Below are 24,704 nucleotides of genomic sequence, written 5' to 3'. Positions count from 1 at the left end.
GTGGGCTATAAGGATTTAGTAGGGAACTTCCCAAAATGGCAGGCAGTATGTGCATTCAGTATGTTGTTCAGAAACCTAAAGGTTATTACAATTGAGCAAATCTTGACAAACAATTTTTAAAAACTGAACTCCAGCTTGGACCAATGTAAGTACAGTGTCTTGAAAAAGTATTAATACGTCTTGAAATTTTCCATTTTGTCATGTTACAGCCAAAAATGTGAATGTATTTTTTGGGGATTTTATGTGATAGACCAACACAAAGTGGCACATAATTGTGAAGTGGAAGGAAAATGATAAATGGTTTTAAACTTTTTTTTTGCAAATAAATATGTGAAAAGTGTGGCGTGCATTTGTATTCAGCCCCCCTGAGTCAATACTTTGTTGAACCACCTTTCGCTGCAACTACAGCTGCAAGTCTTTTTGGTATGTCTCTACCAGCTCATTTACACTTGCTTTGGCTTCAACACACATTAAAGCGCCTACCGCTTCAACATGCTTTTATGATGTGTTTTTGAAGATTTGGTGAGGCTTCATGATGCTCTTTTGAAGCTTGACAGATGCTTTGTGCTTGTGTGTGTATTTATTTATTTATTATTTATTTCAGGTACTTATATAGCGCCGTCAATTTACGCAGCGCTTTACATATATTTATTATACATTCACATCAGTCCCTATACCCTCAAGGAGCTTACAATCTAAGGTCCCTAACTCACATTTATACCTATACTAGGGCCGATTTAGACAGGATCCAATTAACCTACCAGCATGTCTTTGGAGTGTGGGAGGAAACCGGAGTACCCGGAGGAAACCCACGCAGACACAGGGAGAACATGCAAACTCCAGGCAGGTAGTGTCGTGGTCGGGATTCGAACCAGCGACCCTTCTTACTGCTAGGCGAGAGTGCTACCCACTGCGCCACTGTGCCGCCCAGTGTATATCTCATACCTGCAATTTCTCCAAAACAAAGCGAAGCTAAAGCTAAATTAAAGCCTCAAAAGCAGCAGGTGCTTAACCACTTGAGCCCCGGACCATTATGCTGCCTAAGGACCAGAGGTCTTTTTCCAATTTGGCACTGCGTCGCTTTAACTGCTAATTGCGCGGTTATGCAATGCTGTACCCAAACGAAATTTGCGTCCTTTTCTTCCCACAAATAGAGCTTTCTTTTGATGGTATTTGATCACTTCTGCAGTTTTTATTTTTTGCGCTATAAACGGAAAAAGACCGAAAATTTTGAAAAAAAATGATATTTTCTACTTTTTGTTATAAAAAAAATCCAATAAACTCAATTTTAGTCATACATTTAGGCCAAAATGTATTCGGCCACATGTCTTTGGTAAAAAAAATGTCAATAAGCGTATATTTATTGGTTTGCGCAAAAGTTATAGCGTCTACAAACTAGGGTACATTTTCTGGAATTTACACAGCTTTTAGTTTATGACTGCCTATGTCATTTCTTGAGGTGCTAAAATGGCAGGGCAGTACAAAACCCCCCCAAATGACCCCATTTTGGAAAGTAGACACCCCAAGGAAATTGCTGATAGGCATGTTGAACCCATTGAATATTTATTTTTTTTGTCCCAAGTGATTGAATAATGACAAAAAAAAAAAAAAAAAAAAATATTTACAAAAAGTTGTCACTAAATGATATATTGCTCACACAGGCCATGGGCCTATGTGGAATTGCACCCCAAAATATATTCAGCTACTTCTCCTGAGTACGGGGATACCACATGTGTGGGACTTTTTGGGAGCCTAGCCGCGTATGGGACCCCGAAAACCAATCACCGCCTTCAGGATTTCTAAGGGTGTAACTTTTTGATTTCACTCTTCACTGCCTATCACAGTTTCGGAGGCCATGGAATGCCCAGGTGGCACAACCCCCCCCCAAATGACCCCATTTTGGAAAGTAGACACCCCAAGCTATTTGCTGAGAGGCATATTGAGTCCATGGAATATTTTATATTTTGACACAAGTTGCGGGAAAGTGACACTTTTTTTTTTTTTTTTTTTTTTTTTGCACAAAGTTGTCACTAAATGATATATTGCTCACACAGGCCATGGGCCTATGTGGAATTGCACCCCAAAATACATTTAGCTGCTTCTCCTGAGTATGGGGATACCACATGTGTGGGACTTTTTGGGAGCCTAGCCGCGTACGGGGCCCCGAAAACCAATCACCGCCTTCAGCGTTTTTAAGGGCGTGAATTTTTGATTTTACTCTTCACTGCCTAACACCGTTTCGGAGGCCATGGAATGCCCAGGTGGCACAAACCCCCCCCAAATGACCCCATTTTGGAAAGTAGACACCCCAAGCTATTTGCTGAGAGGCATGGTGAGTATTTTGCAGCTCTCATTTGTTTTTGAAAATGAAGAAAGACAAGAAAAAACTTTTTTTTTTTTTCTTTTTTCAAATTTCAAAACTTTGTGACAAAAAGTGAGGTCTGCAAAATACTCACTATACCTCTCAGCAAATAGCTTGGGGTGTCTACTTTCCAAAATGGGGTCATTTGGGGGGGTTTTGTGCCACCTGGGCATTCCATGGCCTCCGAAACTGTGATAGGCAGTGAAGAGTGAAATCAAAAATTCACGCCCCTTAGAAAGCCTGAAGGCGGTGCTTGGTTTTCGGGGTCCCGTACACGGCTAGGCTCCCAAAAAGTCTCACACATGTGGTATCCCCGTACTCAGAAGAAGCAGCAGAATGTATTTTGGGGTGTAATTTCACATATTCCCATGGCATGTTTGAGCAATATATCATTTAGTGACAACTTTGTGCAAAAAAAAAAAAAAAAAAAAAAAAATTTGTCTCTTTCCCGCAACTTGTGTCGCAATATAAAATATTCCATGGACTCGACATGCCTCTCAGCAAATAGCTTGGGGTGTCTACTTTCCAAAATGGGGTCATTTGGGGGGGTTTTGAACTGTCCTGGCATTTTATGCACAACATTTAGAAGCTTATGTCACACATCACCCACTCTTCTAACCACTTGAAGACAAAGCCCTTTCTGACACTTATTTTTTACATGAAAAAGTTTTTTTTTTTTTGCAAGAAAATTACTTTGAACCCCCAAACATTATATATTTTTTTAAAGCAAATGCCCTACAGATTAAAATGGTGGGTGTTTCTTTTTTTTTTTCACACAGTATTTGCGCAGCGATTTTTCAAACGCATTTTTTGGGGAAAAAACACACTTTTTTAAATTTTAATGCACTAAAACACACTATATTGCCCAAATGTTTGATGAAATAAAAAAGATGATCTTAGACCGAGTACATGGATACCAAACATGACATGCTTTACAATTGCGCACAAACGTGCAGTGGCAACAAAATAAATACATTTTTAAAAGCCTTTAAAAGCCTTTACAGGTTACCACTTTAGATCTACAGAGGAGGTCTACTGCAAAAATTACTGCCCTCGATCTGACCTTCGCGGCGATACCTCACATGCATGGTGCAATTGCTGTTTACGTTTGACGACAGACCGCCGCTTGCGTTCGCCTTAGCGCAAGAGCAGGGGGCGACAGGGGTGCTTTTTTTTTTTTTTTTTTTTTTCTTTATTATTTTTTTGCTTTTTTATCTTATTTTTAAACTGTTCCTTTCATTTTTTTTTTTTTTAAATCATTTTTATTGTTATCTCGGGGAATGTAAATATCCCCTATGATAGCAATAGGTAGTGACAGGTACTCTTTTTTGAAAAAATTGGGGTCTATTAGACCCTAGATCTCTCCTCTGCCCTCAAAGCATCTGACCACACCAAGATCGGTGTGATAAAATGCTTCCCCAATTTCCCAATGGCGCTATTTACATCCGGCGAAATCTAAGTCATAAAATGCTCGTAGCTTCCGGTTTCTTAGGCCATAGAGATGTTTGGAGCCACTCTTGTCTCTGATCAGCTCTATGGTCAGCTGGCTGAATCACCGGCTGCATTCTCAGGTTCCCTGTTGAGACAGGAGAGCCAGAGAAAAACACGGAAGACGGTGGGGGGGGGGGGGGGGCATTCCCTCCCACGGCTTGTAAAGGCAGTCTAGAGGCTAATTAGCCGCTAGGATTGCTTTTACATGAAAGCCGACCGCTGGCTGAAAAGAATGATACCAAGATGATACCTAAACCTGCAGGCATCATTCTGGTATAACCACTCAAAGTTGTGAATGGCGTACCTGAAGACAAAAAAATGGTTAACAATAAAGCACAGTAAACAATAAAGTATAAATAATTACATACCTGAAAAACAAACATGATAAAACATAATAACAATAACAATAACAATAACAACACTGCAGAATAGAATACAGTAAAAAAAGAGCAGAACAATAGAGAGAGAGAATAGAGAGAGAGAACAATAAAACGACAACTATTTTTTTTTATTTTATATATATATTTTTTTTTTTTTACACTTTTTTTGTAACTAACTTTTATAACTGTAACCGGTTCCAGGTTCGGGTCTCTCAAAATGCGATGGCATCTTGGGAGACCCTGTGAAAGTGTGCCTAGTCTGTGCAATGCTGTACCCTACGCTAATACTCAACTAGTGTATGGTAGCGTTCAAAACATTCACCAATGCAAAGACCAGGATTGTCAGGACAGAAGGGACAATAATAGCGGGTGTCACGCCTATATCCGCGTTTGCTGCAGACACAACATCTTTTTGGGGGGGGTTCGTTGGGTAGGGGTACTCGGGAGCACATAAAAATGCCTCTCATGCAGCCGACTGCATTTCGTTGGGGGATGTGAATGGGGGAAGTACGGGCGCTGCAGAAGTGGTGGGTTCCCAATTAGGATTGGCGAATGCAGCAGGAAGGGCACTATGGGCACTACGGGCCTGTGTTTGTCTTTTTGGTGGCAGCGGGACACTACTTGTGCTTGTCACCTCACCAGCTTGAACTGCACTTATGGGACTCGCCACGTCACCAAGTGTTACTGCAGCGCTGGTTTGACTACGACCGGGGTGTACTAGGCCGCTGGTGCTTGCCAGTTCAATAAAAAGCTTCCAAAAAAACTGTTAGCGATCGCAGGGATCAGGCCTGACTCTGCAAACGCTGCAGTAATGCGTTTAGTGTTTTGTAAGTGACAGTGATCGATCGATACTGCACTTGGGTGGGCTGGACTGGGCCGGGCGGAGGGGCAAAACGCAGGTGCTAGCAGGTATCTGGGTTGATCCCGCTAACACTGCGTTTTTGGGAACCCTAAACTGCTGGGGACGCTAGTATAGATCTGATCTGATCGGATCAGATATTGATCCGTTCAGATACTATACCACTAAAGGAGGCGTATGCTGCGTGCGTGGGTGTTAGCGGTACTGGCGCTAACCTGACGCTGCCTGGGGCCGGTGCTTGCTAGTTCACCAAAATGCTACCAAAAAAACTGTTAGCGATCGCAGGGATCAGGCCTGACTCTGCGAACGCTGCAGTTATGCGTTTAGTGCCTTGTAAGTGTCAGCGATCGATCGATACTGCACTTGGGTGGGCTGGGCTGGGCCGGGCGGAGGGGCACAACGCAGGTGCTAGCAGGTATCTGGGCTGATCCCGCTAACACTGCGTTTTTGGGAACCCTAAACTGCTGGGGACGCTAGTATAGATCTGATCGGATCAGATATTGATCCGATCAGATACTATACCACTAAGGGAGGTGTACGGTGCGTGCGTGGGTGTTAGCGCTACTGGCGCTAACCTGACGCTGCCTGGTGCTTGCTTGCCAGTTCACCAAAATGCTACCAAAAAAACTGTTAGCGATCGCAGGGATCAGGCCTGACTCTGCGAACGCTGCAGTTATGCGTTTAGTGTTTTGTAAGTGACAGTGATCGATCGATACTGCACTTGGGTGGGCTGGGCGGAGGGGCAAAACGCAGGTGCTAGCGGGTATCTGGGCTGATCCCGCTAACACTGTGTTTTTGGGAACCCTAAACTGCTGGGGACGCTAGTATAGATCTGATCAGATCAGATATTGATCCGATCAGATACTATACCACTAAGGGAGGCGCATGCTGCGTGCGTGGGTGTTAGCGGTACTGGCGCTAATCTGACGCTGCCTGGGGCGACGCATATCACCGCCGGGCGATCAGGGGGCTAAACCTTTATTAGGTAATAAACGGCGGGTGCCCTGACACTATAAAAAATAAACGAACTAACCAGCGTCACCCGTAACAGTTATACGGTGATCAGTGGTGAAAGGGTTAACTAGGGGGCAATCAAGGGGTTAAAACATTTATTAGGTAGTATATGGGGGTCCCTGTCACTATAAAACGCTGACGGCGAACCTAAATATTTACCTCACTAACTAGCGTCACCAGCGACACTAATACAGCGATCAGAAAAATGATCGCTTAGCAACACTGGTGACAGGGGGTGATCAAGGGGTTAAAACTTTATTAGGGGGGGTTAGGGGGGTACCCTAGACCTAAAGGGGGGTAATATTCACTGTCCCAACACTGTAACTGTCACAAACTGACACTATGCAGTAATCAGAAAAAAAAAAAAAAAAAAAAAAAAAAAAACCTGCTGGTGTCAGTTTGTGACAGGGGGGGGGGGGGGGTGATTGGGGGGGGATCGGGGGGGCGATCGGGGGGGGGATCGGGGTGTTTTGTATGCCTGGCATGTTCTACTGTGTGTGTAGTGTGTTGTGCACTCACATTGATGTCTTCTCCCCTCGGCGCTGGAACGGAAAATACCGAGCCGAGGGGAGATGACATCATTTCCTTTGCTGCTGTTTAGCATACAGCAGCAAAGGAGTGTTCCCATTGGCCGGCGGCGATCGCGAGGGGGGGGCCACGAACGGATGGCCTCCCCCTCATCTCGGATCGCCGGGGAACAGAACGGGACCGCTTCGGGCACCGGGGGGGGGTCCGATCGGACCCCCCACCCGCGAGAGGCAAATCACGTACATGTACGTGATTTTGCCTGCCCGTGCCGCCTTGCCGACGTAAATCGGCGTTAGGCGGTCCTTAAGTGGTTAAAGCATGCTTTTTCATAGAGTTCTATGGAGGCTTTGAAGCACCACCAGCAACGTGGGCTATAATTTTTTTAAGCGAAGCCAACGCAAACGCAAGGTGTAAACAGAACTGTAAGCTAACCATTTTATTTAGTGACGGGCTTTGACTGGCATTCAGAGAGCTTTAACAAAGCCTGTTCGAAGCCTTGTTTTGAAGCAAGTGTAAACTAGCCCTTAGAGAGTGCCATTTGTACGCATTTTACTTTGCAAAATAGCTCAAGCTCTGTCAGATTGGATGGAGAGCGTCTGTGAACAGCAATTTTCAAGTCTTGCCACAGATTCTCATTTGGATTTATGTCTGGGCCATTCTAACACATGAATATGCTTTCATCTAAACCATTCCATTGTAGCTCTGGCTGTATGTTTTAGAGTCATTGTTCTGCTGGAAGGTGAACCTCCGCCCCAGTCTCAAGTCTTTTGCATTCTCTAACAGGTTTTCCTCTAAGATTGCCCTGTATTTGGCTCCATCCATGTTCCCAAGTCAAGTCTGACCAGCTTCCCTGTCCCTGCTGAAGAAAAGCATCCCCACAACATGATGCTGCTTCCACCATGTTTCATGTTTTCATAATGGCCAGATTTGTGGAGTGCTTCACTAATAGCTGTCCTGTGGACAGATTCTCCCACCTGAGCTGTCTATCTCTGCAGCTCCACCAGAGTTACCATGGGCCTCTTGGCTGCTTCTCTGTCAGGTTAGGTGGACGGCCATGTCTTGGTAGGTTTGCAGTTGTGCCATACTCTTTCCATTTTCAGTTGATGGATTGAACAGAGCTCTGTGAGATGTTCAAAGCTTGGGATATTTTTTATGGCCTAACCCTGCTTTAAACTTCTCTACAACTTTATCCCTGACCTGTCGGGTTTGTTCCTTGGCCTTCATGATCCTGTTTGTTCACTAAAGTTCTCTAACAAACCTCTGAGGACTTCATAGAACAGCTGTATTTATACTGAGATTAAATTGCACACAGGGGGACTCTATTAAATATTTATAAATTAGGTGACTTCTGAAAGCAATTGGTTCCACTAGATTTTAGTTAGGGGTATCGGAGTAAAGGGGGCTGAATACAAATGCACGCCACACTTTTCACATATTTATCTGTAAAAAAAATTTTGAAAACCATTTATCATTTTCTTTCCACTTCACAATTATGTGACACTTTGTTTTGGTCTATCACATAAAATCCCAATAAAATACATTTACGTTTTTTGTTGTAACATGACAAAATGTGGAACATTTCAAGGAGTATGAATACTTTTTCAAGGCACTTTATGTCTCTCTGGAAGCTGTAAATTATCGTAGCAGCCTCAGCTACTACAATGATGTCCATGGTCTTGCAGGTGCCGTGCCGAGCAGATACCCTTCAGCATAGTAACCTCAGGGGGTTGCTCGCTCTGAATGGTCCCCATATAGAGAATGCCGTGATTTTTTCTTAATGAAGGCAAAGTGTTTTCTGATTGGATGAGGTGGCGTTTGCATGTGCAAATGAGGAAAGCCGCTCAGCACAGCTCTTAGAAGAGCACAGGCTACTAAAGTGATTTACAGCTTCCATAGTCTAATTGGGTATTACAAATGCATACTTAACCTGACCATGGATAGATTGTAATTTGGCTGATTCAGCATGGACCGGCTAAATTTTGATCTATCTATGGCCATTCTCATTCCACAGAAGTCAGTCTACTGATCAACTTTTCTTGAAGTGTGTTGGAACAGTTTCCTTCCATTAGCACTGCAGCCAATTCGCTGCGGCGCTGATAATTGTATCGTGACGGAGGAGTTACTGCTGTCTGGATACAAACGCAGTAGGGAGGATTCATCCATCCACCTCGCTTGTGTGGATGGTGGAATCTGTTTAGTTTTTTTTTTTTTTTTTTTTTTTTAGATCAGCCGGCTGACTGATCAGATGAAATGGATCTATGTATGGCCAGCCTGACATTGTACCAAGCTTGGATCAAAGCAGATATGGCAAATACATAACCCCTGGAGTTTAGCTTTAAAGCAGTTTGTAGTTCAATAAGTTGGATACTTTTATTGTTAACAGAATCAATCTACAGTATGAGCAGCGTTTATCGAAAGGTAATGTAATCTATTGTATTTTGTAGGAATACCTATTCCTTAAAGGAGCATATATCAATTCATCGGGCATCTCACAGGAGGCGAAGTGCTTACTCTGATACAGAAGCAGCCAGTGATGGTCCTGTAGAAGATTCTGATAGTAAGCTCTCTGATCTCTCTCTCTCTCTCTCTTTAATCTATTAAAAACCTGTGCATTCCATGCTGAGTATATGATGAAAAATGCATAAGCAGCAGTTATCTCCATAAGAGCTTCATGTTGAAATGATCCGAATATTAAGGGCCCTTTCACACTTATACGTTTTTTCTGTGTTTTTTTCCTTGCAAGAAAAATGTTTCCCTTTAAATCCCACGGGACAGTCGGTGATCGATGGTGTGGTGTGTCAATCTGACAAACCGCATCTCCAATCTAGGTAAAGAGCCTATGATATAGGCTCTTTACCATGTGATCAGCTGTGCCCAATCACAGCTGATTACATCGTAACCAGGAAGTGCCATTTATCAGCTTTTCCTCTATTCTTACTGACAAGGCGTGGGTAGAGGAGAGCCGATCGGCTGCTCTCCTGACGGGGGGGGGGGGGATCTGCTCTGATAATCACGACCCACAAAGGATGCCAACTAGAGCCTACCAGGGATACCCACCCATGACCACCAGGGATGCCAATCGGTGCCCATTAAAATGCCTGTCAGTGCCTCCTCATAAGTGCTCATTAGTGCCGCCTTATCAGTGCCCATCAGTGTAGCCTCATCAGTGAAGGGGAAAAAAAGGTACTTCTTTACAACATTTTATAACAAAAAACAAAGAAAAACTTTTTTTTATTTTTAGTCTTTTTTTATTTGTTTAGCAACAAATAAAAAACCCAGAGGTGATCAAATACCACCAAAAGAAAGCTCTATTTGTGAGAACAAAATGATAAAAATTTTGTTTGGGTACAATGAGTAATTGTCATTTAAAATGTGACAGTGCTGAAATCTGAAAATTGGCATGGGCAGGAAGAGGGGGGAAAGTGCCCAGTATTGAAGTGGTTAAAGCAGCTCTAGCTAGCCTCCACAGACTCGCTGATTCAGCAATTCAGCACCACTCCTCCTCCTGGGTTGAATGACACCCAGTATCATTCAGTTCATGCCCTGTGAGTACAGGGCATCACTGGGATGCCCCTCACCCTGGACTTGCAGGAGAATTCTGCAGAGAGCGGCATTCTGTCATTGCGTTGCATTGCTCTTTGCAACGTCTAAGATCCACCCACTGTCAGATCAAAAGGAGGACCTTTAATGTCACCCAATCAGTCTATGCTTTTCCTATATTATTATTAAATCAGTAGTGTATTATTATTAAATTAGTATTTAATAATAATACACTATCCTTGTCTCAAAATAACAACCTAATCGTTCTTTTCGTTCCTCCCAAGACCTTCTGCTCTCTAGCTCCCTCGTCACCTCCTCCCATGCTCGCCTCCAGGACTTTTCCAGAGCCTCTCCCATCCTATGGAACTCCCTACCCCGATCTATCCAACTATCTCCTACTCTGTTTGCTTTTAGACGATCCCTGAAAACCCATCTCTTCAGAGAAGCCTGTCCTGCCCACACCTAAGTTTTAGTTAGTTCAGTTTTATTTTCTCCATCAGATCATCCCCCACAGTTATTACCGTTTGTATCAATTGACCCTCCCTCTTAGATTGTAAGCTCTAATGAGCAGGGCCCTCTGATTCCGCCTATATGGAATTGTATTGTAACTGTGCTGTCTGCCCTCGTGTTGTAAAGCGCTACGCAAACTGTTGGTGCTATATAAATCCTGTATAATAATAATAAGTCTGAGGTCACCTGTAAGAAATGTATGTAGGCATGTAGGTAGGTATGTAGGCAAGTTGGGCTGCATTAACTGCATGTTGAACGTTTTGATGATTCAAATGTACCTGTTTCCTAGGGTTTGTTCACTACTCGAGAGTTGGAATCAATGGGGATTTGCCTCCTGCAAGTAGTCTGCCAGATAACAGGATTAGATCAAAGCAGCCTTCTGAAACGGAGGATTCCTCTGCATCTTTCTCTTCCTGAACCCAAGATGACATTTTAGGTAATCATAGACTTTGTAAACATCTTGCTATGCAAAGGCTGCCCGCATCAGACTCTTGTGATATAGAAACTTTTGTTGGACCTTTTTAGATGGATTTCTCTGCACTTTATATAACAATGTCTGAGTAAACTTTGAAGTGAGTTTTATCTTTGTACAGTTTATTTGCAAAAGTATTTTCCTACTAACCTTTGCAGTCTGAATGTGTATTCTCAATCAGTCAGCTGCACTACACACCAAACACAGAATATGCATTTTTTTTTTTTAAATACATTTGCAAAAGGTTAGCAGTTTAAAGCGAACCTGTCAGCTGCCTCTGTTATCTTTAATACCTCTGTTCTACACCTTGATCCCGGAATACCGTCTCTTACTAGGGTCTTGATGTCTCCAATATCTGGGATTAGTGCCGGCCTCAGAAGCTAAGCTCCACCTACCTACTGTCCCATGACCTTGGGAGCATTCTCTTACTGGATATTGATTATAGTGTTATGCATTGCTGCAGGGTTGGGGTGTAGCCCAGATTTTCTTTTTTTTTTTATAACTGTTTATTTAAAGAAACATTTTAAATTTTACAAAGAAGAATAAAAGAATGAACAAAGAAAAATCCAGAAAGGTATACCATGAGTACCAGAAATCGCTGCAACATAAAATTGTCCAGATGACAAAACCTAGAGTAGTGAGTACACTGCTTCTCATGTAATTAAAACAGCAACTGGGATGACCCACTCTGAAGCCACAGTAGGGATCCCAAAGCGGGCCAGCCCATACAAGAACATGCAATACTAGGGCAACAAAAAACCCTGTAATGCATGATATCAGTACAATGCAGTACAGTGTTGGGTTAAGGTAATCCAGCGCCCAGGGCAAAGAAGCCAAACTGCGCCCCCCCCCCCTCCTTCATTGTGTGCGAGCTTAGGGGATGCTATACCCAGCAGTCATCCACTTGTCAAAATGCCTTTATGATTCAGAATGAGCTCACTGGTGCCCCATTCATACAGTAAACTGCTGCGCCCAGGGCAGCCGGCCCTCCTGCCCACTCCTTGTCCCAGCCCTGATGCAGTAACATGGTACATAAGAGAGACAAAAAATTTCAAGAGCAAAGAGGATAGACAAAAGAGATGGGTACCAAACCCCAAGGAGAGAGGAAAAAGAAACCACTCTGTGTGCCATAGCCCAAGATGATTAAGGCACATTAAGGGCTAAGTAGTCATCCCAAGCAGTAAATTTAGCTAGGGTATTGCACAATCTAGCCTTAATGTATGCCATGGATCTTACTTCTCTAACCCATTGTAGAAAGGCAGAAAACATTGGGGGGAATATCTGTTTCCATCGAGCAGTAATTAAACATCTAGCCACTGTGAAAATATGTGTCGTCAATTTTTTAAGGTTTTTCTCCCACAGAGTAAGGCCCGAAAGATGCGTCAGCGGGTCTAGATGGACAGGTCTGTTAACTATCTTAGAAAGGAGTGAGTTAACCTCCTCCCAAAAAGGTATCATTTTTGGACACATCCAGAAAATGTGAAACAGATCTGACCGCCAATTCACATCTCCGACATCTGTTGGAAACGGAAGGAAAAATAGTATGCAAGAAACTCGGGGTTTAGCCTAGATTTTAAGCCCCTAGTAAGAGTTAATCCAGAAGAGAAGCACAGTGGGAAATAAAGGTAATTGGTACCTTGGAGTGGTTGCTCTTAAGCCTGGTACACACTATTAGCTACACACTAAGTGTTGAACGAAAAAAGCCTGTCAGCTCCAGTCGCAAACGCTGTACTAACCAAGCAAGGTTGGTTCAGTAATCTCCCCCACTGAGCTGTTGTGTTCTGACAGAACACTGTGATCAGCCATTGGCTGAGAGCGCTGATCGGGAGTCGGTCAGATTCTGGTTTTCCAGCATGCACGTCCGACACAAGCCGACCAAACTGCTGGCTTCTATCGGACAGACCTATATACACATGGGTCAAATGTTGGCCGTTGTCTCCCGGCTTTACACTGGGCACATTACTGTTAAAAGTTTAAAAGAGCAGGTTCTCTTTAAAGTATAAGTCCACTTTCTGGAACATATTACACGTTCCACCCGTTTTTGAATAGAACATGTAACATGTTCCCGATCCTGCAGCCGCTCCCTGCACTCCCTGTGACAGCAGGCCAGGGATCTTCTCCACGTACCTGCTGTCACTATTTGAAAAGGGTGTAGCCGTGCAGGGCTTCGTCCACACGGCCGCATCATTGAGTCACAATTCCCTGTGAATCCATGAACTACAAGTACCGACAGCCTTTTATGGCTGTGGACTTGTAGTTCTCAATGAACTACCAGGGTGCTGCTGAGCGCTTGAGTAGTTGATTGAGTCTTCCTGTCTTTGTGAAAGTTCCTGCCCGTACGATGTATGGGCAGAAAGCTTGCACTGACAGTCTGTAGGAGTCCCCCATAGCACCCGTGATCGAGTGATTGTGAGTGCAATGCTTTCTAGACTCCTACAAAAGAAATAGTAAATTCATATTTTTTTACTTGCAAAAAATTAGCATTTATTTATATATTTTTAAAAGTGAACTTATCCTTTAAAGAATTCCACCCAGCACTGAATTTTCAGTATTTGGTGGAAATAAATACAGTGAACAAATGCAGCTATATTATTCTTCCATTGGCCAACTCTATCTATCTAAAGCACTTTCCTCTGCCAGCACTGAACTCATGTTGCTCATGTTGAATCTTCAGCCACTATCCTCCATGGCCTCACTGCTCCTTTCTCCTGACTCCTATATGGGTTCAGAGTGCACAGTGAACCCAACGTAGCAAGTACTGAAACTGAAAGGATAAAAGAGGATAGGGACCAATATATCCCCCTTCCCCTGGCCAAAAAAAAGATAAATAAAAAGGGAATGCACACAGGAATTGACATTTATACACCAGAGATGGCCAAATAATAGCTGTCCTATGGGAAGGCTGGACAGGCTGGACATTGGAAAAGTATCGCCCAAAACTATGCCACCTTGCCATTTCTTCTGTTATTGTTCCCTCTTGACATTTTACATGTATGTCAATTAATTTTATTACAACATCTATTCATAAACCCAAAACCTTTATTTCTAGTTACAAGTATATTTGGGAAGGGTTAGAACCTCTGCTGGAGTTTTTATGCTGTCCATTGCAGCGGTCTCCCTTGTTTCCTGTCCCAGAAATAATGTCACCAGAACTGGAAATAAGAGGAACTCTTCAACATGCCCCCCGCAGTCATACAAGCACTTTAGAGGAGTGGTGAAAATTGAAACCTAAAGATATGACTTGCCGTTTGTGTACCCAATGGAGGTTCTAACCCTTTCCCCCAGCTACACTCCAAGGACTGGGCAGCATGCGAAGAATAGCATTGGAGAACATATAATAGAAATGGCTTGTGGAAGTTAAAGCAAACTCAATGCTTTTTCTCACTTCACTTTTTAAAGTTTTGGATAATTCTTCTTTAAGTTATTTGTGTAGTATGTTAGATTTTTCTGAACTGGGAAACCAAATCAAACTTCCAGGTTAAAATGAAGATTGCAGATCTGCACTGTTTTCACTTTTAGATGCAAGTGTCTGGAGGGGGGTGTAGGTAGAAAACATATAAAATGTTTAGCTTTATCTTTCTATTGTGTGTTTTTTTTTTTTTTTTTTATTTTAATTGTATAAATGCACTGGATCGTTCATTTAGACCAAATGATCAGAAAACAAACCAACAGAGTCCACGCACTCCGAATCCTGCCACATCTAACTGTTTTGTCACAATTACCCTGCATTGCTACTTGTGGTTTCCTGTACGTTCACCTTTCAGATTTGTGTATAAAGTTTTCATCTAGGCAGATCTATGCATTTGTACATCTGTTTATTCTTACAGTGCCTTGTAAGGGTATTCGGACCTTTTACCCTGTTCTTTCATCTTACCGAATAAGAAGCCGTACACTGTAATTTTTGTTCTGTAATAATTTCCTTGTACTTAAAGTGGAACTTCAGTCATTTTTTATCTTTCCATCTATTAAATCTTCTGCTCTTGTTGTTTTAACTTTGGATAGTAAAACAGTTTTTTTCTGCCAGTAAATACTTTATACAGCCCACTTCCTGTTTCTTGTCTGGGGAAAAAAGCCTAGGCTTATGACATCATCCACAACTCTCTCTCTCTCACTCTCGGGAGAGTTTGCCGGTGTTCTGACATATAGTGTCCTCCTATCAGATCGTGTCCGCCCCGTACTGCGCAGGCGCAGCACCTGCGCAGTACAGAGCAGCAGGAGATGCCAAAAATGTCCGAAGTTGATCAGCTGACCATCAGCTGTACACGGCGCTCGGGCACCTGTTAGCGATGGCTGTGTAAGAGGGCCCCTCGCGGGCTCGCTTCGCTCGCCACGCTTCGGGCACGGCCTCGCTGCGCTCGGCAACTATTTATTCTAACTCTATGTCCACTTGGATAGTAGGGAATGATCCTGGACATAGGGTAAGAATAAATGCGCAGGCGCCGTGTACAGCTGACGATCAGCTGTTGAACTTCGGAGACTTTCGGCGTCTCGTTTGTCCTCCGTACTGCGCCTGCGCAGTACAGGGCGGACACTTCTGGATAGGGGACTGTATTCGACAAGACACCGGGAAGAGAGGGGGGATGAGTCATATAAGGGCCAATGAGAGCTGATGGGCTGCAGAGCTGGAGATGTGCCTCTGTGTGTCTGTGTAAATCCAGGAAGTGAACAGGCAGCAGCTTCAGCTGCCCACAGTTAAAATGATTGCAGCCAGACTCAGTGGAGGGAGATTTCTGCAGCATATTTGGCAAGTACAGAATCACAGTATATATATAAAATACTATGCAAAGTGGTTGGAGGGAAGCTTCAGAATGGCAAAGATGTTTTTATTACAAGCTCAACATTTTTTAAGACTATTATAGAAAAAAAAACAACTTAAAACAGGGATTTGTAGAATGTGTTTAGTATTTTAAACTCTATTTAGCATCAGCTACATACAGTATACAGCCCTCTGTTTTGTCAATGATACTGGGACTTCCCATCCCGTTCCTGGAACAAAATTGAATCTAGCTGAGTGCTGCTCAGCCATTCATAGGGAGCCTTGCATTTTTATGAATGAATACAGAATTTCTCTGACTGGCTGAAGTGGAAAAGCAGAGGATTGTCACAATCTCCTTCTTAGCAAATCAGAGGAAGCCTTGTATTCATTCATAAAAATACAAGTCTTCCTGTTAAAGGCTGAGCAGCCTGATTTGATTTTGTACAGGGAATGGGATGGGAAGGCCCCATATCGCTACATTTAACTTATACAGCTGCTGCATTGATTAGCAAAGGAGATGGTTCATTTGGGCCAGATTGGCTCAAGCAGACTGTTTTAAAGCCCTAGTATCCCCGGCTTTGAACAAAGTGCACTCCCTCTCTTTCTTTTTTGGTAAGTATGTAAGCCTAATTATGAACCATAGATTCCTACTTGGTCCTAGATGCTCACATGCAGTTTTTTTTGGCATAGTGCATATGACTACTCAGAGCTAACCATCAGGGCTGCCAATAAGGTGGTACCACTGCTAATGGTCCTGGACCCCATCAGTTCAACAGGGGGGCCTGGGAAGCTGACAAGCAGAGAGAAGGGGAACCTGGACAGGCGGGGTGGCATTTACTGGAACTGATCCCCTGTAGTTCCCCCTCTGCAGCAGCTGAAAGCCGCAGGGAGGAACTACAGGGGTTCAGTTCTAGTACATGACGCCCCTCCTGTACTTGAATTTTCCAGGCTTAGGAGTGATAGATTAAAAGAAGTACAGCCAAAGCTCGTTTGGCTGTACATCTCGTGTGGATCACAGGAGTGCAGTTCGTTCTGCACTCCTGTAAACCGTTTTCAGCAGACAGCAGGCTGAAATCCACTGTCTGCTGATGTCACAGAGCCGGTCCAGGCTCGAGCAAGATCGTGACAAGGAAGTAGGGATCCCCCAACATGCCCGTACCTGCACACCGCTCAGCCTCTCAGTGAGCTGCTGAGAGCCTGAGCCGGCCGCTCCCATCCCCTCCACAGTCAGCCAGAGAGTGTGGGGGTCGCAGATCGGAGCAGAGAGCTGCTGTCTGCTCGGGGAGCTGTAAGAAATGAGCGATCGGCGGTGTTAGATCGCATGGTTCTCAGTCTTAGAGGCGCCGGAGGACAGATGCAGCATCTACCTAGATAAGTATGATTATTAAATAAAAAGAAAACCCATACTTCTATTTTAACATTACCTTCATATTGACTATTGTCAGTTTGAATAATCATTTGTCAAACTTTAATGGCTAAGATTTGCTGGACCTGTAGGGCCTGTTTATACCAGTCTGTTGAGGTAAATGTAATGCACATTGCATTAAAGCAGCCTGTTCCTTTTAATTGGCAGCCATTCATTTGAATAGGCTGCCTAATGCACCACAACGGACCAAAAGTTGTACCTGTAGCATTTTTTGGTATCACAGTACAACGCAATGCAGCATGCATGATGGTAAACTGCAGTGCAGGTGCATTAGGGTGCCATTCAGAGAGAACTTGTGTTGCTGCAGTGCAATGACATGAACAGTCCCTTTTTAACATTCTTATTTTTCTGGACCGAGAAGGCCAGTGGGAAACTGAGCGATCCAGTGCATTGCTTTCTCTGAAAAGGGTTTACACATTTTTATACATTGTTATTTTGCATCAAAATGACAAATTTTCGCTTATTTTACTTGCAAATCCATAATACAGGTGTTTCAAATTTTTGTGTAAAATGAAATGACAATATGTCTTCTAAAGATATTTGATTAATTTGCTTCCACTAATACACGTTTTTGTAAGCAATGGAATCATTTAAAATTACTGTACATACTTTGAAAAGTTTATAGGAAAATATTTTTTTTTTTCTATTTCCATGTGACTGCCATAAAGTGCCTTGTGCAAAACTTTTTAGTTTATCGCTTATTTTAAGTAAAGTGGTTATCAATGGGGAAGTAGACCCATGCTTGAGACCTCAGTGTAGCAATATAATCCGTTCTGTGGGATACAATACATGTATGGGAGCTGTTTTGCCTGTGGAAGGGTTTGTATTTCTGTTAACCCAGTCCTGAGGTTAACACAGCCCTGCTATACAGCACAGCTCTATCTGCCAGGGCAGATTACCTAATGTTTCTCTGCTGTTAGGTAACACATACAGGTCCTGGCCCTACAACAACCTGCAACTGGACAGTGAAAAGAAGCAGACTGAAGAGTACATCTCCCTGTCACTCTGCCCTCCCTTATCAGTGTGTCACTTGTTAGCACAAGAGCACTGCAGCACAGTTCATTGGCTCATTGTGCTGTTTCTCCCTCTCCCAATCTGAGCTTTGCTAGACAGGGACTGCAAGAGGTTGATGCCAAGTCAGGTTCAGGCTTCACACTACTTGCATTTAAAACATAAATTTAATTATGTATTAATGAATACAGGGCTGCATTTGGGTCTTTTATGCCTGACTTGAGTATAGCATAGTATAGTGTTACTACAGGTAAAAAGTGTAATAAAATGTCAACAGAAATTAGAGCCCTGTCGCACAGAGTGAATCAACATCTGCAAATGTTTCCTTTAGCTGTATGTACAGTATGTATAGATTAAGGGCTTTTTCACATGGGGCGGACTCCGTCAGCTTGACGGGGGATCTGTCTGCTGATCCCCGCTGAGCAGGTGGATGACAGGTCTGTGTCTGCTCTGCATAAGTAGACACAGCCCTCTTTCCACGAAGGGCGGTCGAAAGTAAACGGACCGCCTGTCCCTTTACATCCGACTGTCATCCGATCCATCAGACGCATGGGGAATGGATCCCCCATCCTTCTGTTTGTTGCAGATCGGGTGTCAACGGACACATTTTGTTTACATCTGCCCCTCCATAGAAGGCAATGGATTGGGTCAGCCTAAAAACTGAGAGGCGAGACCCGATCGGTCATCCCTTATGAAAGGGGCCTTAAGGATCTATTTAATCTCCTGTGTATGTAGCAGTGCAAACCCTTTTGGAATCTGGTAATGGGCACCAACACTACACCCATGAGCTCCACCAGTCATAATCATATGGGGATCTCACAGATTTTCCAAAAACTGTATACACACAACAGGGCCTTTACCACTCCACCAACAAAATATCTGTTTTGTTAGGAATTTCGTTTGTGGGAATGTCCTGAAAGAGTGTAACTGTATAAAGACTTGGATTTACCAAAGAGATAAATGTTACCTAGAAGTGTGAAAATTCTAGCCACAGTAGAACAGCCTGTGCACTGCCAGAATGCTGCATAGCGGGACCTGTGCTCTTTGAGGGGAAGCAGTGATCTCTTTAGGCTTCAATTTAAAGAGACTTACTTTTGGGATTCTAAAAGCTGCAGACTGGTATGAACTGCAGGTACCCATCCAGGGGTATCTACATTCCAGCAATAGATTTTACCATCATCCTTGCTCCAGTGCTGGCCTTTTGATTGGGCAAAACAATCAATACTGCTTCATGGTGTTGAACTTTACCCTCTTACATACACATTCCTATTCGCCAGTGGGACAACATATTATAGTGATGAACTAATGAGAATGGGTGTGTGGGCCAACACTAACTGAAAGCAGAGGATACTAAAAGCTACTGCAGGTATACCCCAGAGGTGCCTGAATTTCAAATATGTCGGCAGCTTTCAGTATTTTTAAAGTAACAATCTCTAAAAAAAAAAAATATCACTTTTATTTTTTGCACTATTCAAGTCCTGATAAGACATAGTACATGAAGTATTTTGTCCCATTCTACCAGATGCCCTATTATGTTAGCTGCAGTAGCGGATAGAGCATCTACCTTCAGCACATGGCCACCAACACAATAGCTATCATTGAGATGGTTTCTTATCTAGTGAGCCCCTGTCTCTGAATTGCAAGTGTCGGGAGCCTGAGACTGGTGCTTGCTATCAAAACAGCAGTCCCTTGCTAGCTGCGTTGTCGGACAACTGAAGGTCAAGGTGGATGAGACTGTGCTCGGTAGAGGGAGGTGAGGCATGCCTTGAGCAAGTGCTGGGAGCCTGAGACAGATGCTCACTAGGAAAACCCTTTCTCCTTGCTAACTGTGGTGTTGGAAGGCTGTGTACTAAGGGGGGGCACCCTTTCCATCATTGCAGCTAGCGTTACAGGGCACTCAGGAAGATGGTATACATGTACTTTGTCTCATCAGGAACTGTATAATGTAAAAAAATGATTAAAGTAATTCTACTTTAAGTAGAATTACTTTACTTGAAAACGTTCTAATTTCTTATGCATATCTTAGCAGCTGTTTTGTAACAGGAGTTCGCTGTTCGCTCCATAGTGTTAGTTCTGCAAGCCAGACTAGTAAAATGCTGTATATCACAGTAAAAGAAGATGGAACAAACTGTGCCAGAGCTCCAAAAGGAAAGTATTGTGAATCCATTTCTGAATAGCACCCTGTAAACCTTGCACATTTTCTGTATTTACAGTATATTTATGGCAGTCACATACACTTGCCACATACAAATGCCAATGAAGTAATGATGTATGTTTAGTTTCCTTGTGCTTTTCTATTGATTGCCAATGAGGATGCCAAAAAGTAAACCTATTGTATTTGAAAAAATAAAAATGAAACTAAAAATACCATGATTGTTTTGAAATTGTACTGTTTTGTAAGTCTGTTAAAACTGAGCCATCATAATTTTTTTTTTTTTTTTACTGTATACTATACAGTTTGCATAATAAAGCGAAACTATGTCAACGTGTTTGTGCTTCTGTTTTTTTCTATCGTCTAGTGATTTGATCTACATTTGCATGGAACTTAAAATGAGAAGTTCAGCAGACGTTTTGAACTCCTGCTAAGCACAACACAATTTCTGGGAAAGAGCTTACTGAGTCAAACTGATTGTCTTGATTCAGTTAATCGTGCAGGTCAAATAGAGCTGGCAGGACAAGGGTATTGTTTTATCCTCTGAAACCAGCACCCGTGTGAATGAAACCTTAAAAGATTTGTAAAGACATAGTTAATCTGGTTGCAAAAACAAAGAAACAAGTCCATTTAAAGCGGGGTTCCACCCAAATGCATTATCTCTATGCATTCTCTTCCTTGCCTAGATGCTGACATGCTATGTAAAAAAAATTAAATCGTCGTAATTACCTTTTTTTTTTTTCTAATCTTCTTAGCACTTCCTGGTTTTCCTCCCATGGGAGTAGGCGTGTTTCTAGCCTCTCCCAGACCTCCCACAGTCCCCTGGGAGCTAGTCTCAGGCTTCCCAGCATGCATTGTGCAACAGCGTCATCACAACATCTCGGTGAATGCTGGGAGCACAGCATTCACCGCATCCAGGAAATACATGCTTGTGGGCTTCAAATGCCCACAATGAAGATGGAAACTGCCTTCAGTGAATTTTATAAGTTATTCTTTACAACGAAATCGGACACAGGTGGACTTATTACACAGAACATGTGAGTAGATAATCATGAGAAGAAAAGTTTGTGAATGAACTCCAAAAAAAAAAAAAAACGATAGATAGGTGGACCCCCGCTTTAATTCAACCAACAGAAACAAAAAAAAACAATTGAAAACCTTCCATATAAACTATCCTATACCCACAGTTGAACCAGAGGAATCTTGGGAGACAGCCTAGCAATGTCTCTCAGGCTGTGGACACCTACATTATGCCCCTGGGCTAACAATACATCATCTTTCTGGAGAGCACAGTACTGTGCACAATAAAGCAGGATGGGTCTGCTGTGTGTAATCCTGCCCAGCATGCAGGAGTTCAGCTTTTACCTGTTTCCTATATGAAATCACCCCATGGTGTGCTGTGTTGGTAGTGGTGGTGGCGGCAAGCAAAGCAGACCGGGTCCCCCCACCTCTTCTGATAGTAACATTTATGCCCCTCCTGCCCAACCTCTCCCCTGTCTGAACACTGTAAGTCCCCTCACCTCTGAGCAGGAGCCGCAGGGGGGGGGGCGGAGTTGACTGCAAAGAAGAGAAAGGGGGGAGAGAAGCAAGGAGCTCAGGCATGCTCTGACGAAAGGAATCTTCACTGGCTGCAGCACAGATACTTGAATGGTTCGCCCTGCAGCGCTGCCGGAGGGAGGGAGAGGAGAAGAACTGGCAGTGCTGCACGGAGAGCCACAAGGGGAGCAAAAAAGCAGTACATCCATCCTTCCTGCCTGGCAGGTGCCCGGGCCCCACTTTTGCACTGATGGGGCTGGGCCTGGTAGAGGAGGGCTAGCTGTACTGCCTTATCTGTGGCCCTGGGAAGGCACCATGACCAGACCTGAAGTTAAGCGGTAAACTAACTATATAGTTGCATCATACATTGTATTGTAAATATGGGTTTGTGTGTGTAATTTGTACATATCATATAAGCCAGGGGATTTATACTGTACCTTGTGTTGTAAATACTGTCTGGTGTGTAATTTGTATATATTATGTAACCCTATCAATAAATGTGTATTGCGGATGGAACTACCTCTTTTGGTGGAAGAACTCTTAGCTCTAGCTGTGTACAGTATATGTAAATATGCCTACAATGGTTGAGGTGTATGCACATATACACATAACCTAGTCAACACCTCTTTCTGGTAGCAAAAAAAACATTTCCCAAGAGCCCTTTTCTTGCACACATTGTGGAACAGGTTCTGAGGAGTCAAGGCAGAAGCACTTTTTGCTGGCAAAGAATTCGGTGTGTGCATGCAGAGTTGGACAGTGAAGAACAAAGATAGGCAGCGTTCTGCGGTCCCAGCAGGGAGGGCTGACAATGTGGGTTGGTATTGCAGAAAAGCAGAGGCACTGTGTTGTCAACTCACACAGGCAGTTAGGGCTCATCTACACTTGCTTTGGCTTCAACAAGACTTCGGACAGGCTTTGTCAAAGCTCCTGTCACTAAATAAAATGGGTAGCTTACAGTCCTGTTTACACCTGCTTTGCTTTGCTTTGCTTTAACTTCACTTCAAAAATTTTACTCCATGTAGCTTCAGTGCTTGAAAGTGTCTTCAAAGCTTCCATAGAAGTCAATGGCAAAGCTCGCTTGAAGCTCCACCGAAGCCTCATCGAAGCACCAAGCAAAAGCGGGTGTAAACAGGACTGTAAGCTAACCATTTTATTTAGTGACAGGAGCTTTGACTGGCGTTCAAAGAGCTTTAACAAAGCTTGTCTGAAGCCATGTTTTCAAGCAAGTGTAAACTTGCCCTTAGAGTTGCTCTTTTTTCATTCATACTCTATGGCAGTGTTTCTCAACTCCAGTCCTCAAGGCACCCCAACAGGTCATGTTTTCAGGCTTGCCATTATTTTGCACAGGTGATTTGATCAGTTTCACTGCCTTAGTAATTACCACAGCTGTTTCATCTGAGGGAAATCCTGAAAACATGATCTGTTGGGGCGCCTTAAGGCTGGAGTTGAGAAACACTGGGCTATGGAACACAGGAGTATTCAGGTATTGGGGTTATGCCGTTGTCTTCCGGAGATTAGAAACTGGCAAACAGAGCTGTAAGACAGCCCAGGGTAACCCCTCCAACTCCCAGCATGCCTCAGGTTTTTGCTAGTGTACCGCACCCTCTGTAAGTGCCACAATGCATGCTCTTGTGCACTCTCGCTTCTATTTGCATCTCTGCCTGAAATTCAGCCAGGATATCTACTTATTGCTGCTGCCTTAAGCTGGATACACCCTATACAATTTTCTTTAGATTCTTTCCTTTAGATTTACCAAAACCATAAAATATTTGGTCAAACCTAAACACTCTCAATTTGTATGCAATCAGGCACTACATTTGTTGAAGGTAAATCTAAAGGAAATCAATCAATAAAAGTTGTATAGTGTGTATCCAGCTTTATAGTGACCGGGTCACAGATGGCATAATCCTTCCTGCTCTTATTGTGAGTAACCCTTGTAAAAAAAATATTTACTGTTCCCAAGCATTTTGCCCAGCATTATCCTATTAAGGAGGTGTGCCTTAAAAAGTGGGCCATACCCCTAGTGGATCTGGCCATTTCACATCTTAACAAGACTTTGACTCCCCCCCTAGTGAACATCCTGGAGATAAAATGCAAGAAACCCTTTCCAAGATCTTATTCTCTCTCACTGGCCCTGCACTACAGCTTGCCATTATGACCTTATCTGTCTGCCAGGATCGGGATAATCACTACATGGAGTAGCAAATCCTGCCCTGCCCTGTACAGAGCCCTCAGCTAAGACAGGAGAAGGTGAAGACGGGACAGGAAGAAATTCTCCAGAGGGCAAGAAGAAAATTCCATTTTGAAGATGGACACAATCAGTGTGTGGCTCCAGTTGTTGAAGATGAGGAGGGCTCACAGACCTGCAAACCAGCAAAGAAAATCCCCCACCCTGGAAATGGGTGGGACCTTTCCTTTAGACTGAGGAGAACTTCTCCTCGGGTACCGGCCCATGTGAGGCCAGGAATGCTTGGCACCACCTGCAGGTGCCTTGAAGGGCTTGAAACTCTTGCATGAGGAGCATAGAACTGTGAGTTGTTTTGGCCCATTTAAGATGTCTGGTCAACAGACCAACACTTAAAGGAGAAGGCCATGCTAGAACTAAAATCCCTGCCTCTACAGACACCCACAATCTAACACTAAACTATCTAGCCCTGTAAACAGTAC

General features: G+C 43.4%; 1 protein-coding gene across 1 annotated transcript in view; it reads left to right on the top strand.

The window, feature by feature from the left end:
* PLEKHA3 (pleckstrin homology domain containing A3) overlaps nt 1-15,148 on the top strand; it is a 47,276-nt gene extending 32,128 nt beyond the window's left edge. Inside the window, exons 7-8 of the mRNA XM_073633817.1 lie at nt 9,079-9,191; nt 10,974-15,148. Of these exons, the coding sequence (XP_073489918.1) occupies nt 9,079-9,191; nt 10,974-11,101 (241 nt within the window). The 3' untranslated portion in view covers nt 11,102-15,148. The remainder of the gene's footprint in view (nt 1-9,078; nt 9,192-10,973) is intronic.
* The last annotated feature ends 9,556 nt before the right edge of the window (nt 15,149-24,704 follow it).

The sequence above is a fragment of the Aquarana catesbeiana genome, linkage group LG06 (genome assembly GCF_042186555.1).
Source record: "Aquarana catesbeiana isolate 2022-GZ linkage group LG06, ASM4218655v1, whole genome shotgun sequence".
Lineage (NCBI taxonomy): Eukaryota > Metazoa > Chordata > Amphibia > Anura > Ranidae > Aquarana > Aquarana catesbeiana.
Note: the sequence above shows the minus strand (reverse complement) of the source record. Positions and strands in the feature narration are given on the sequence as shown.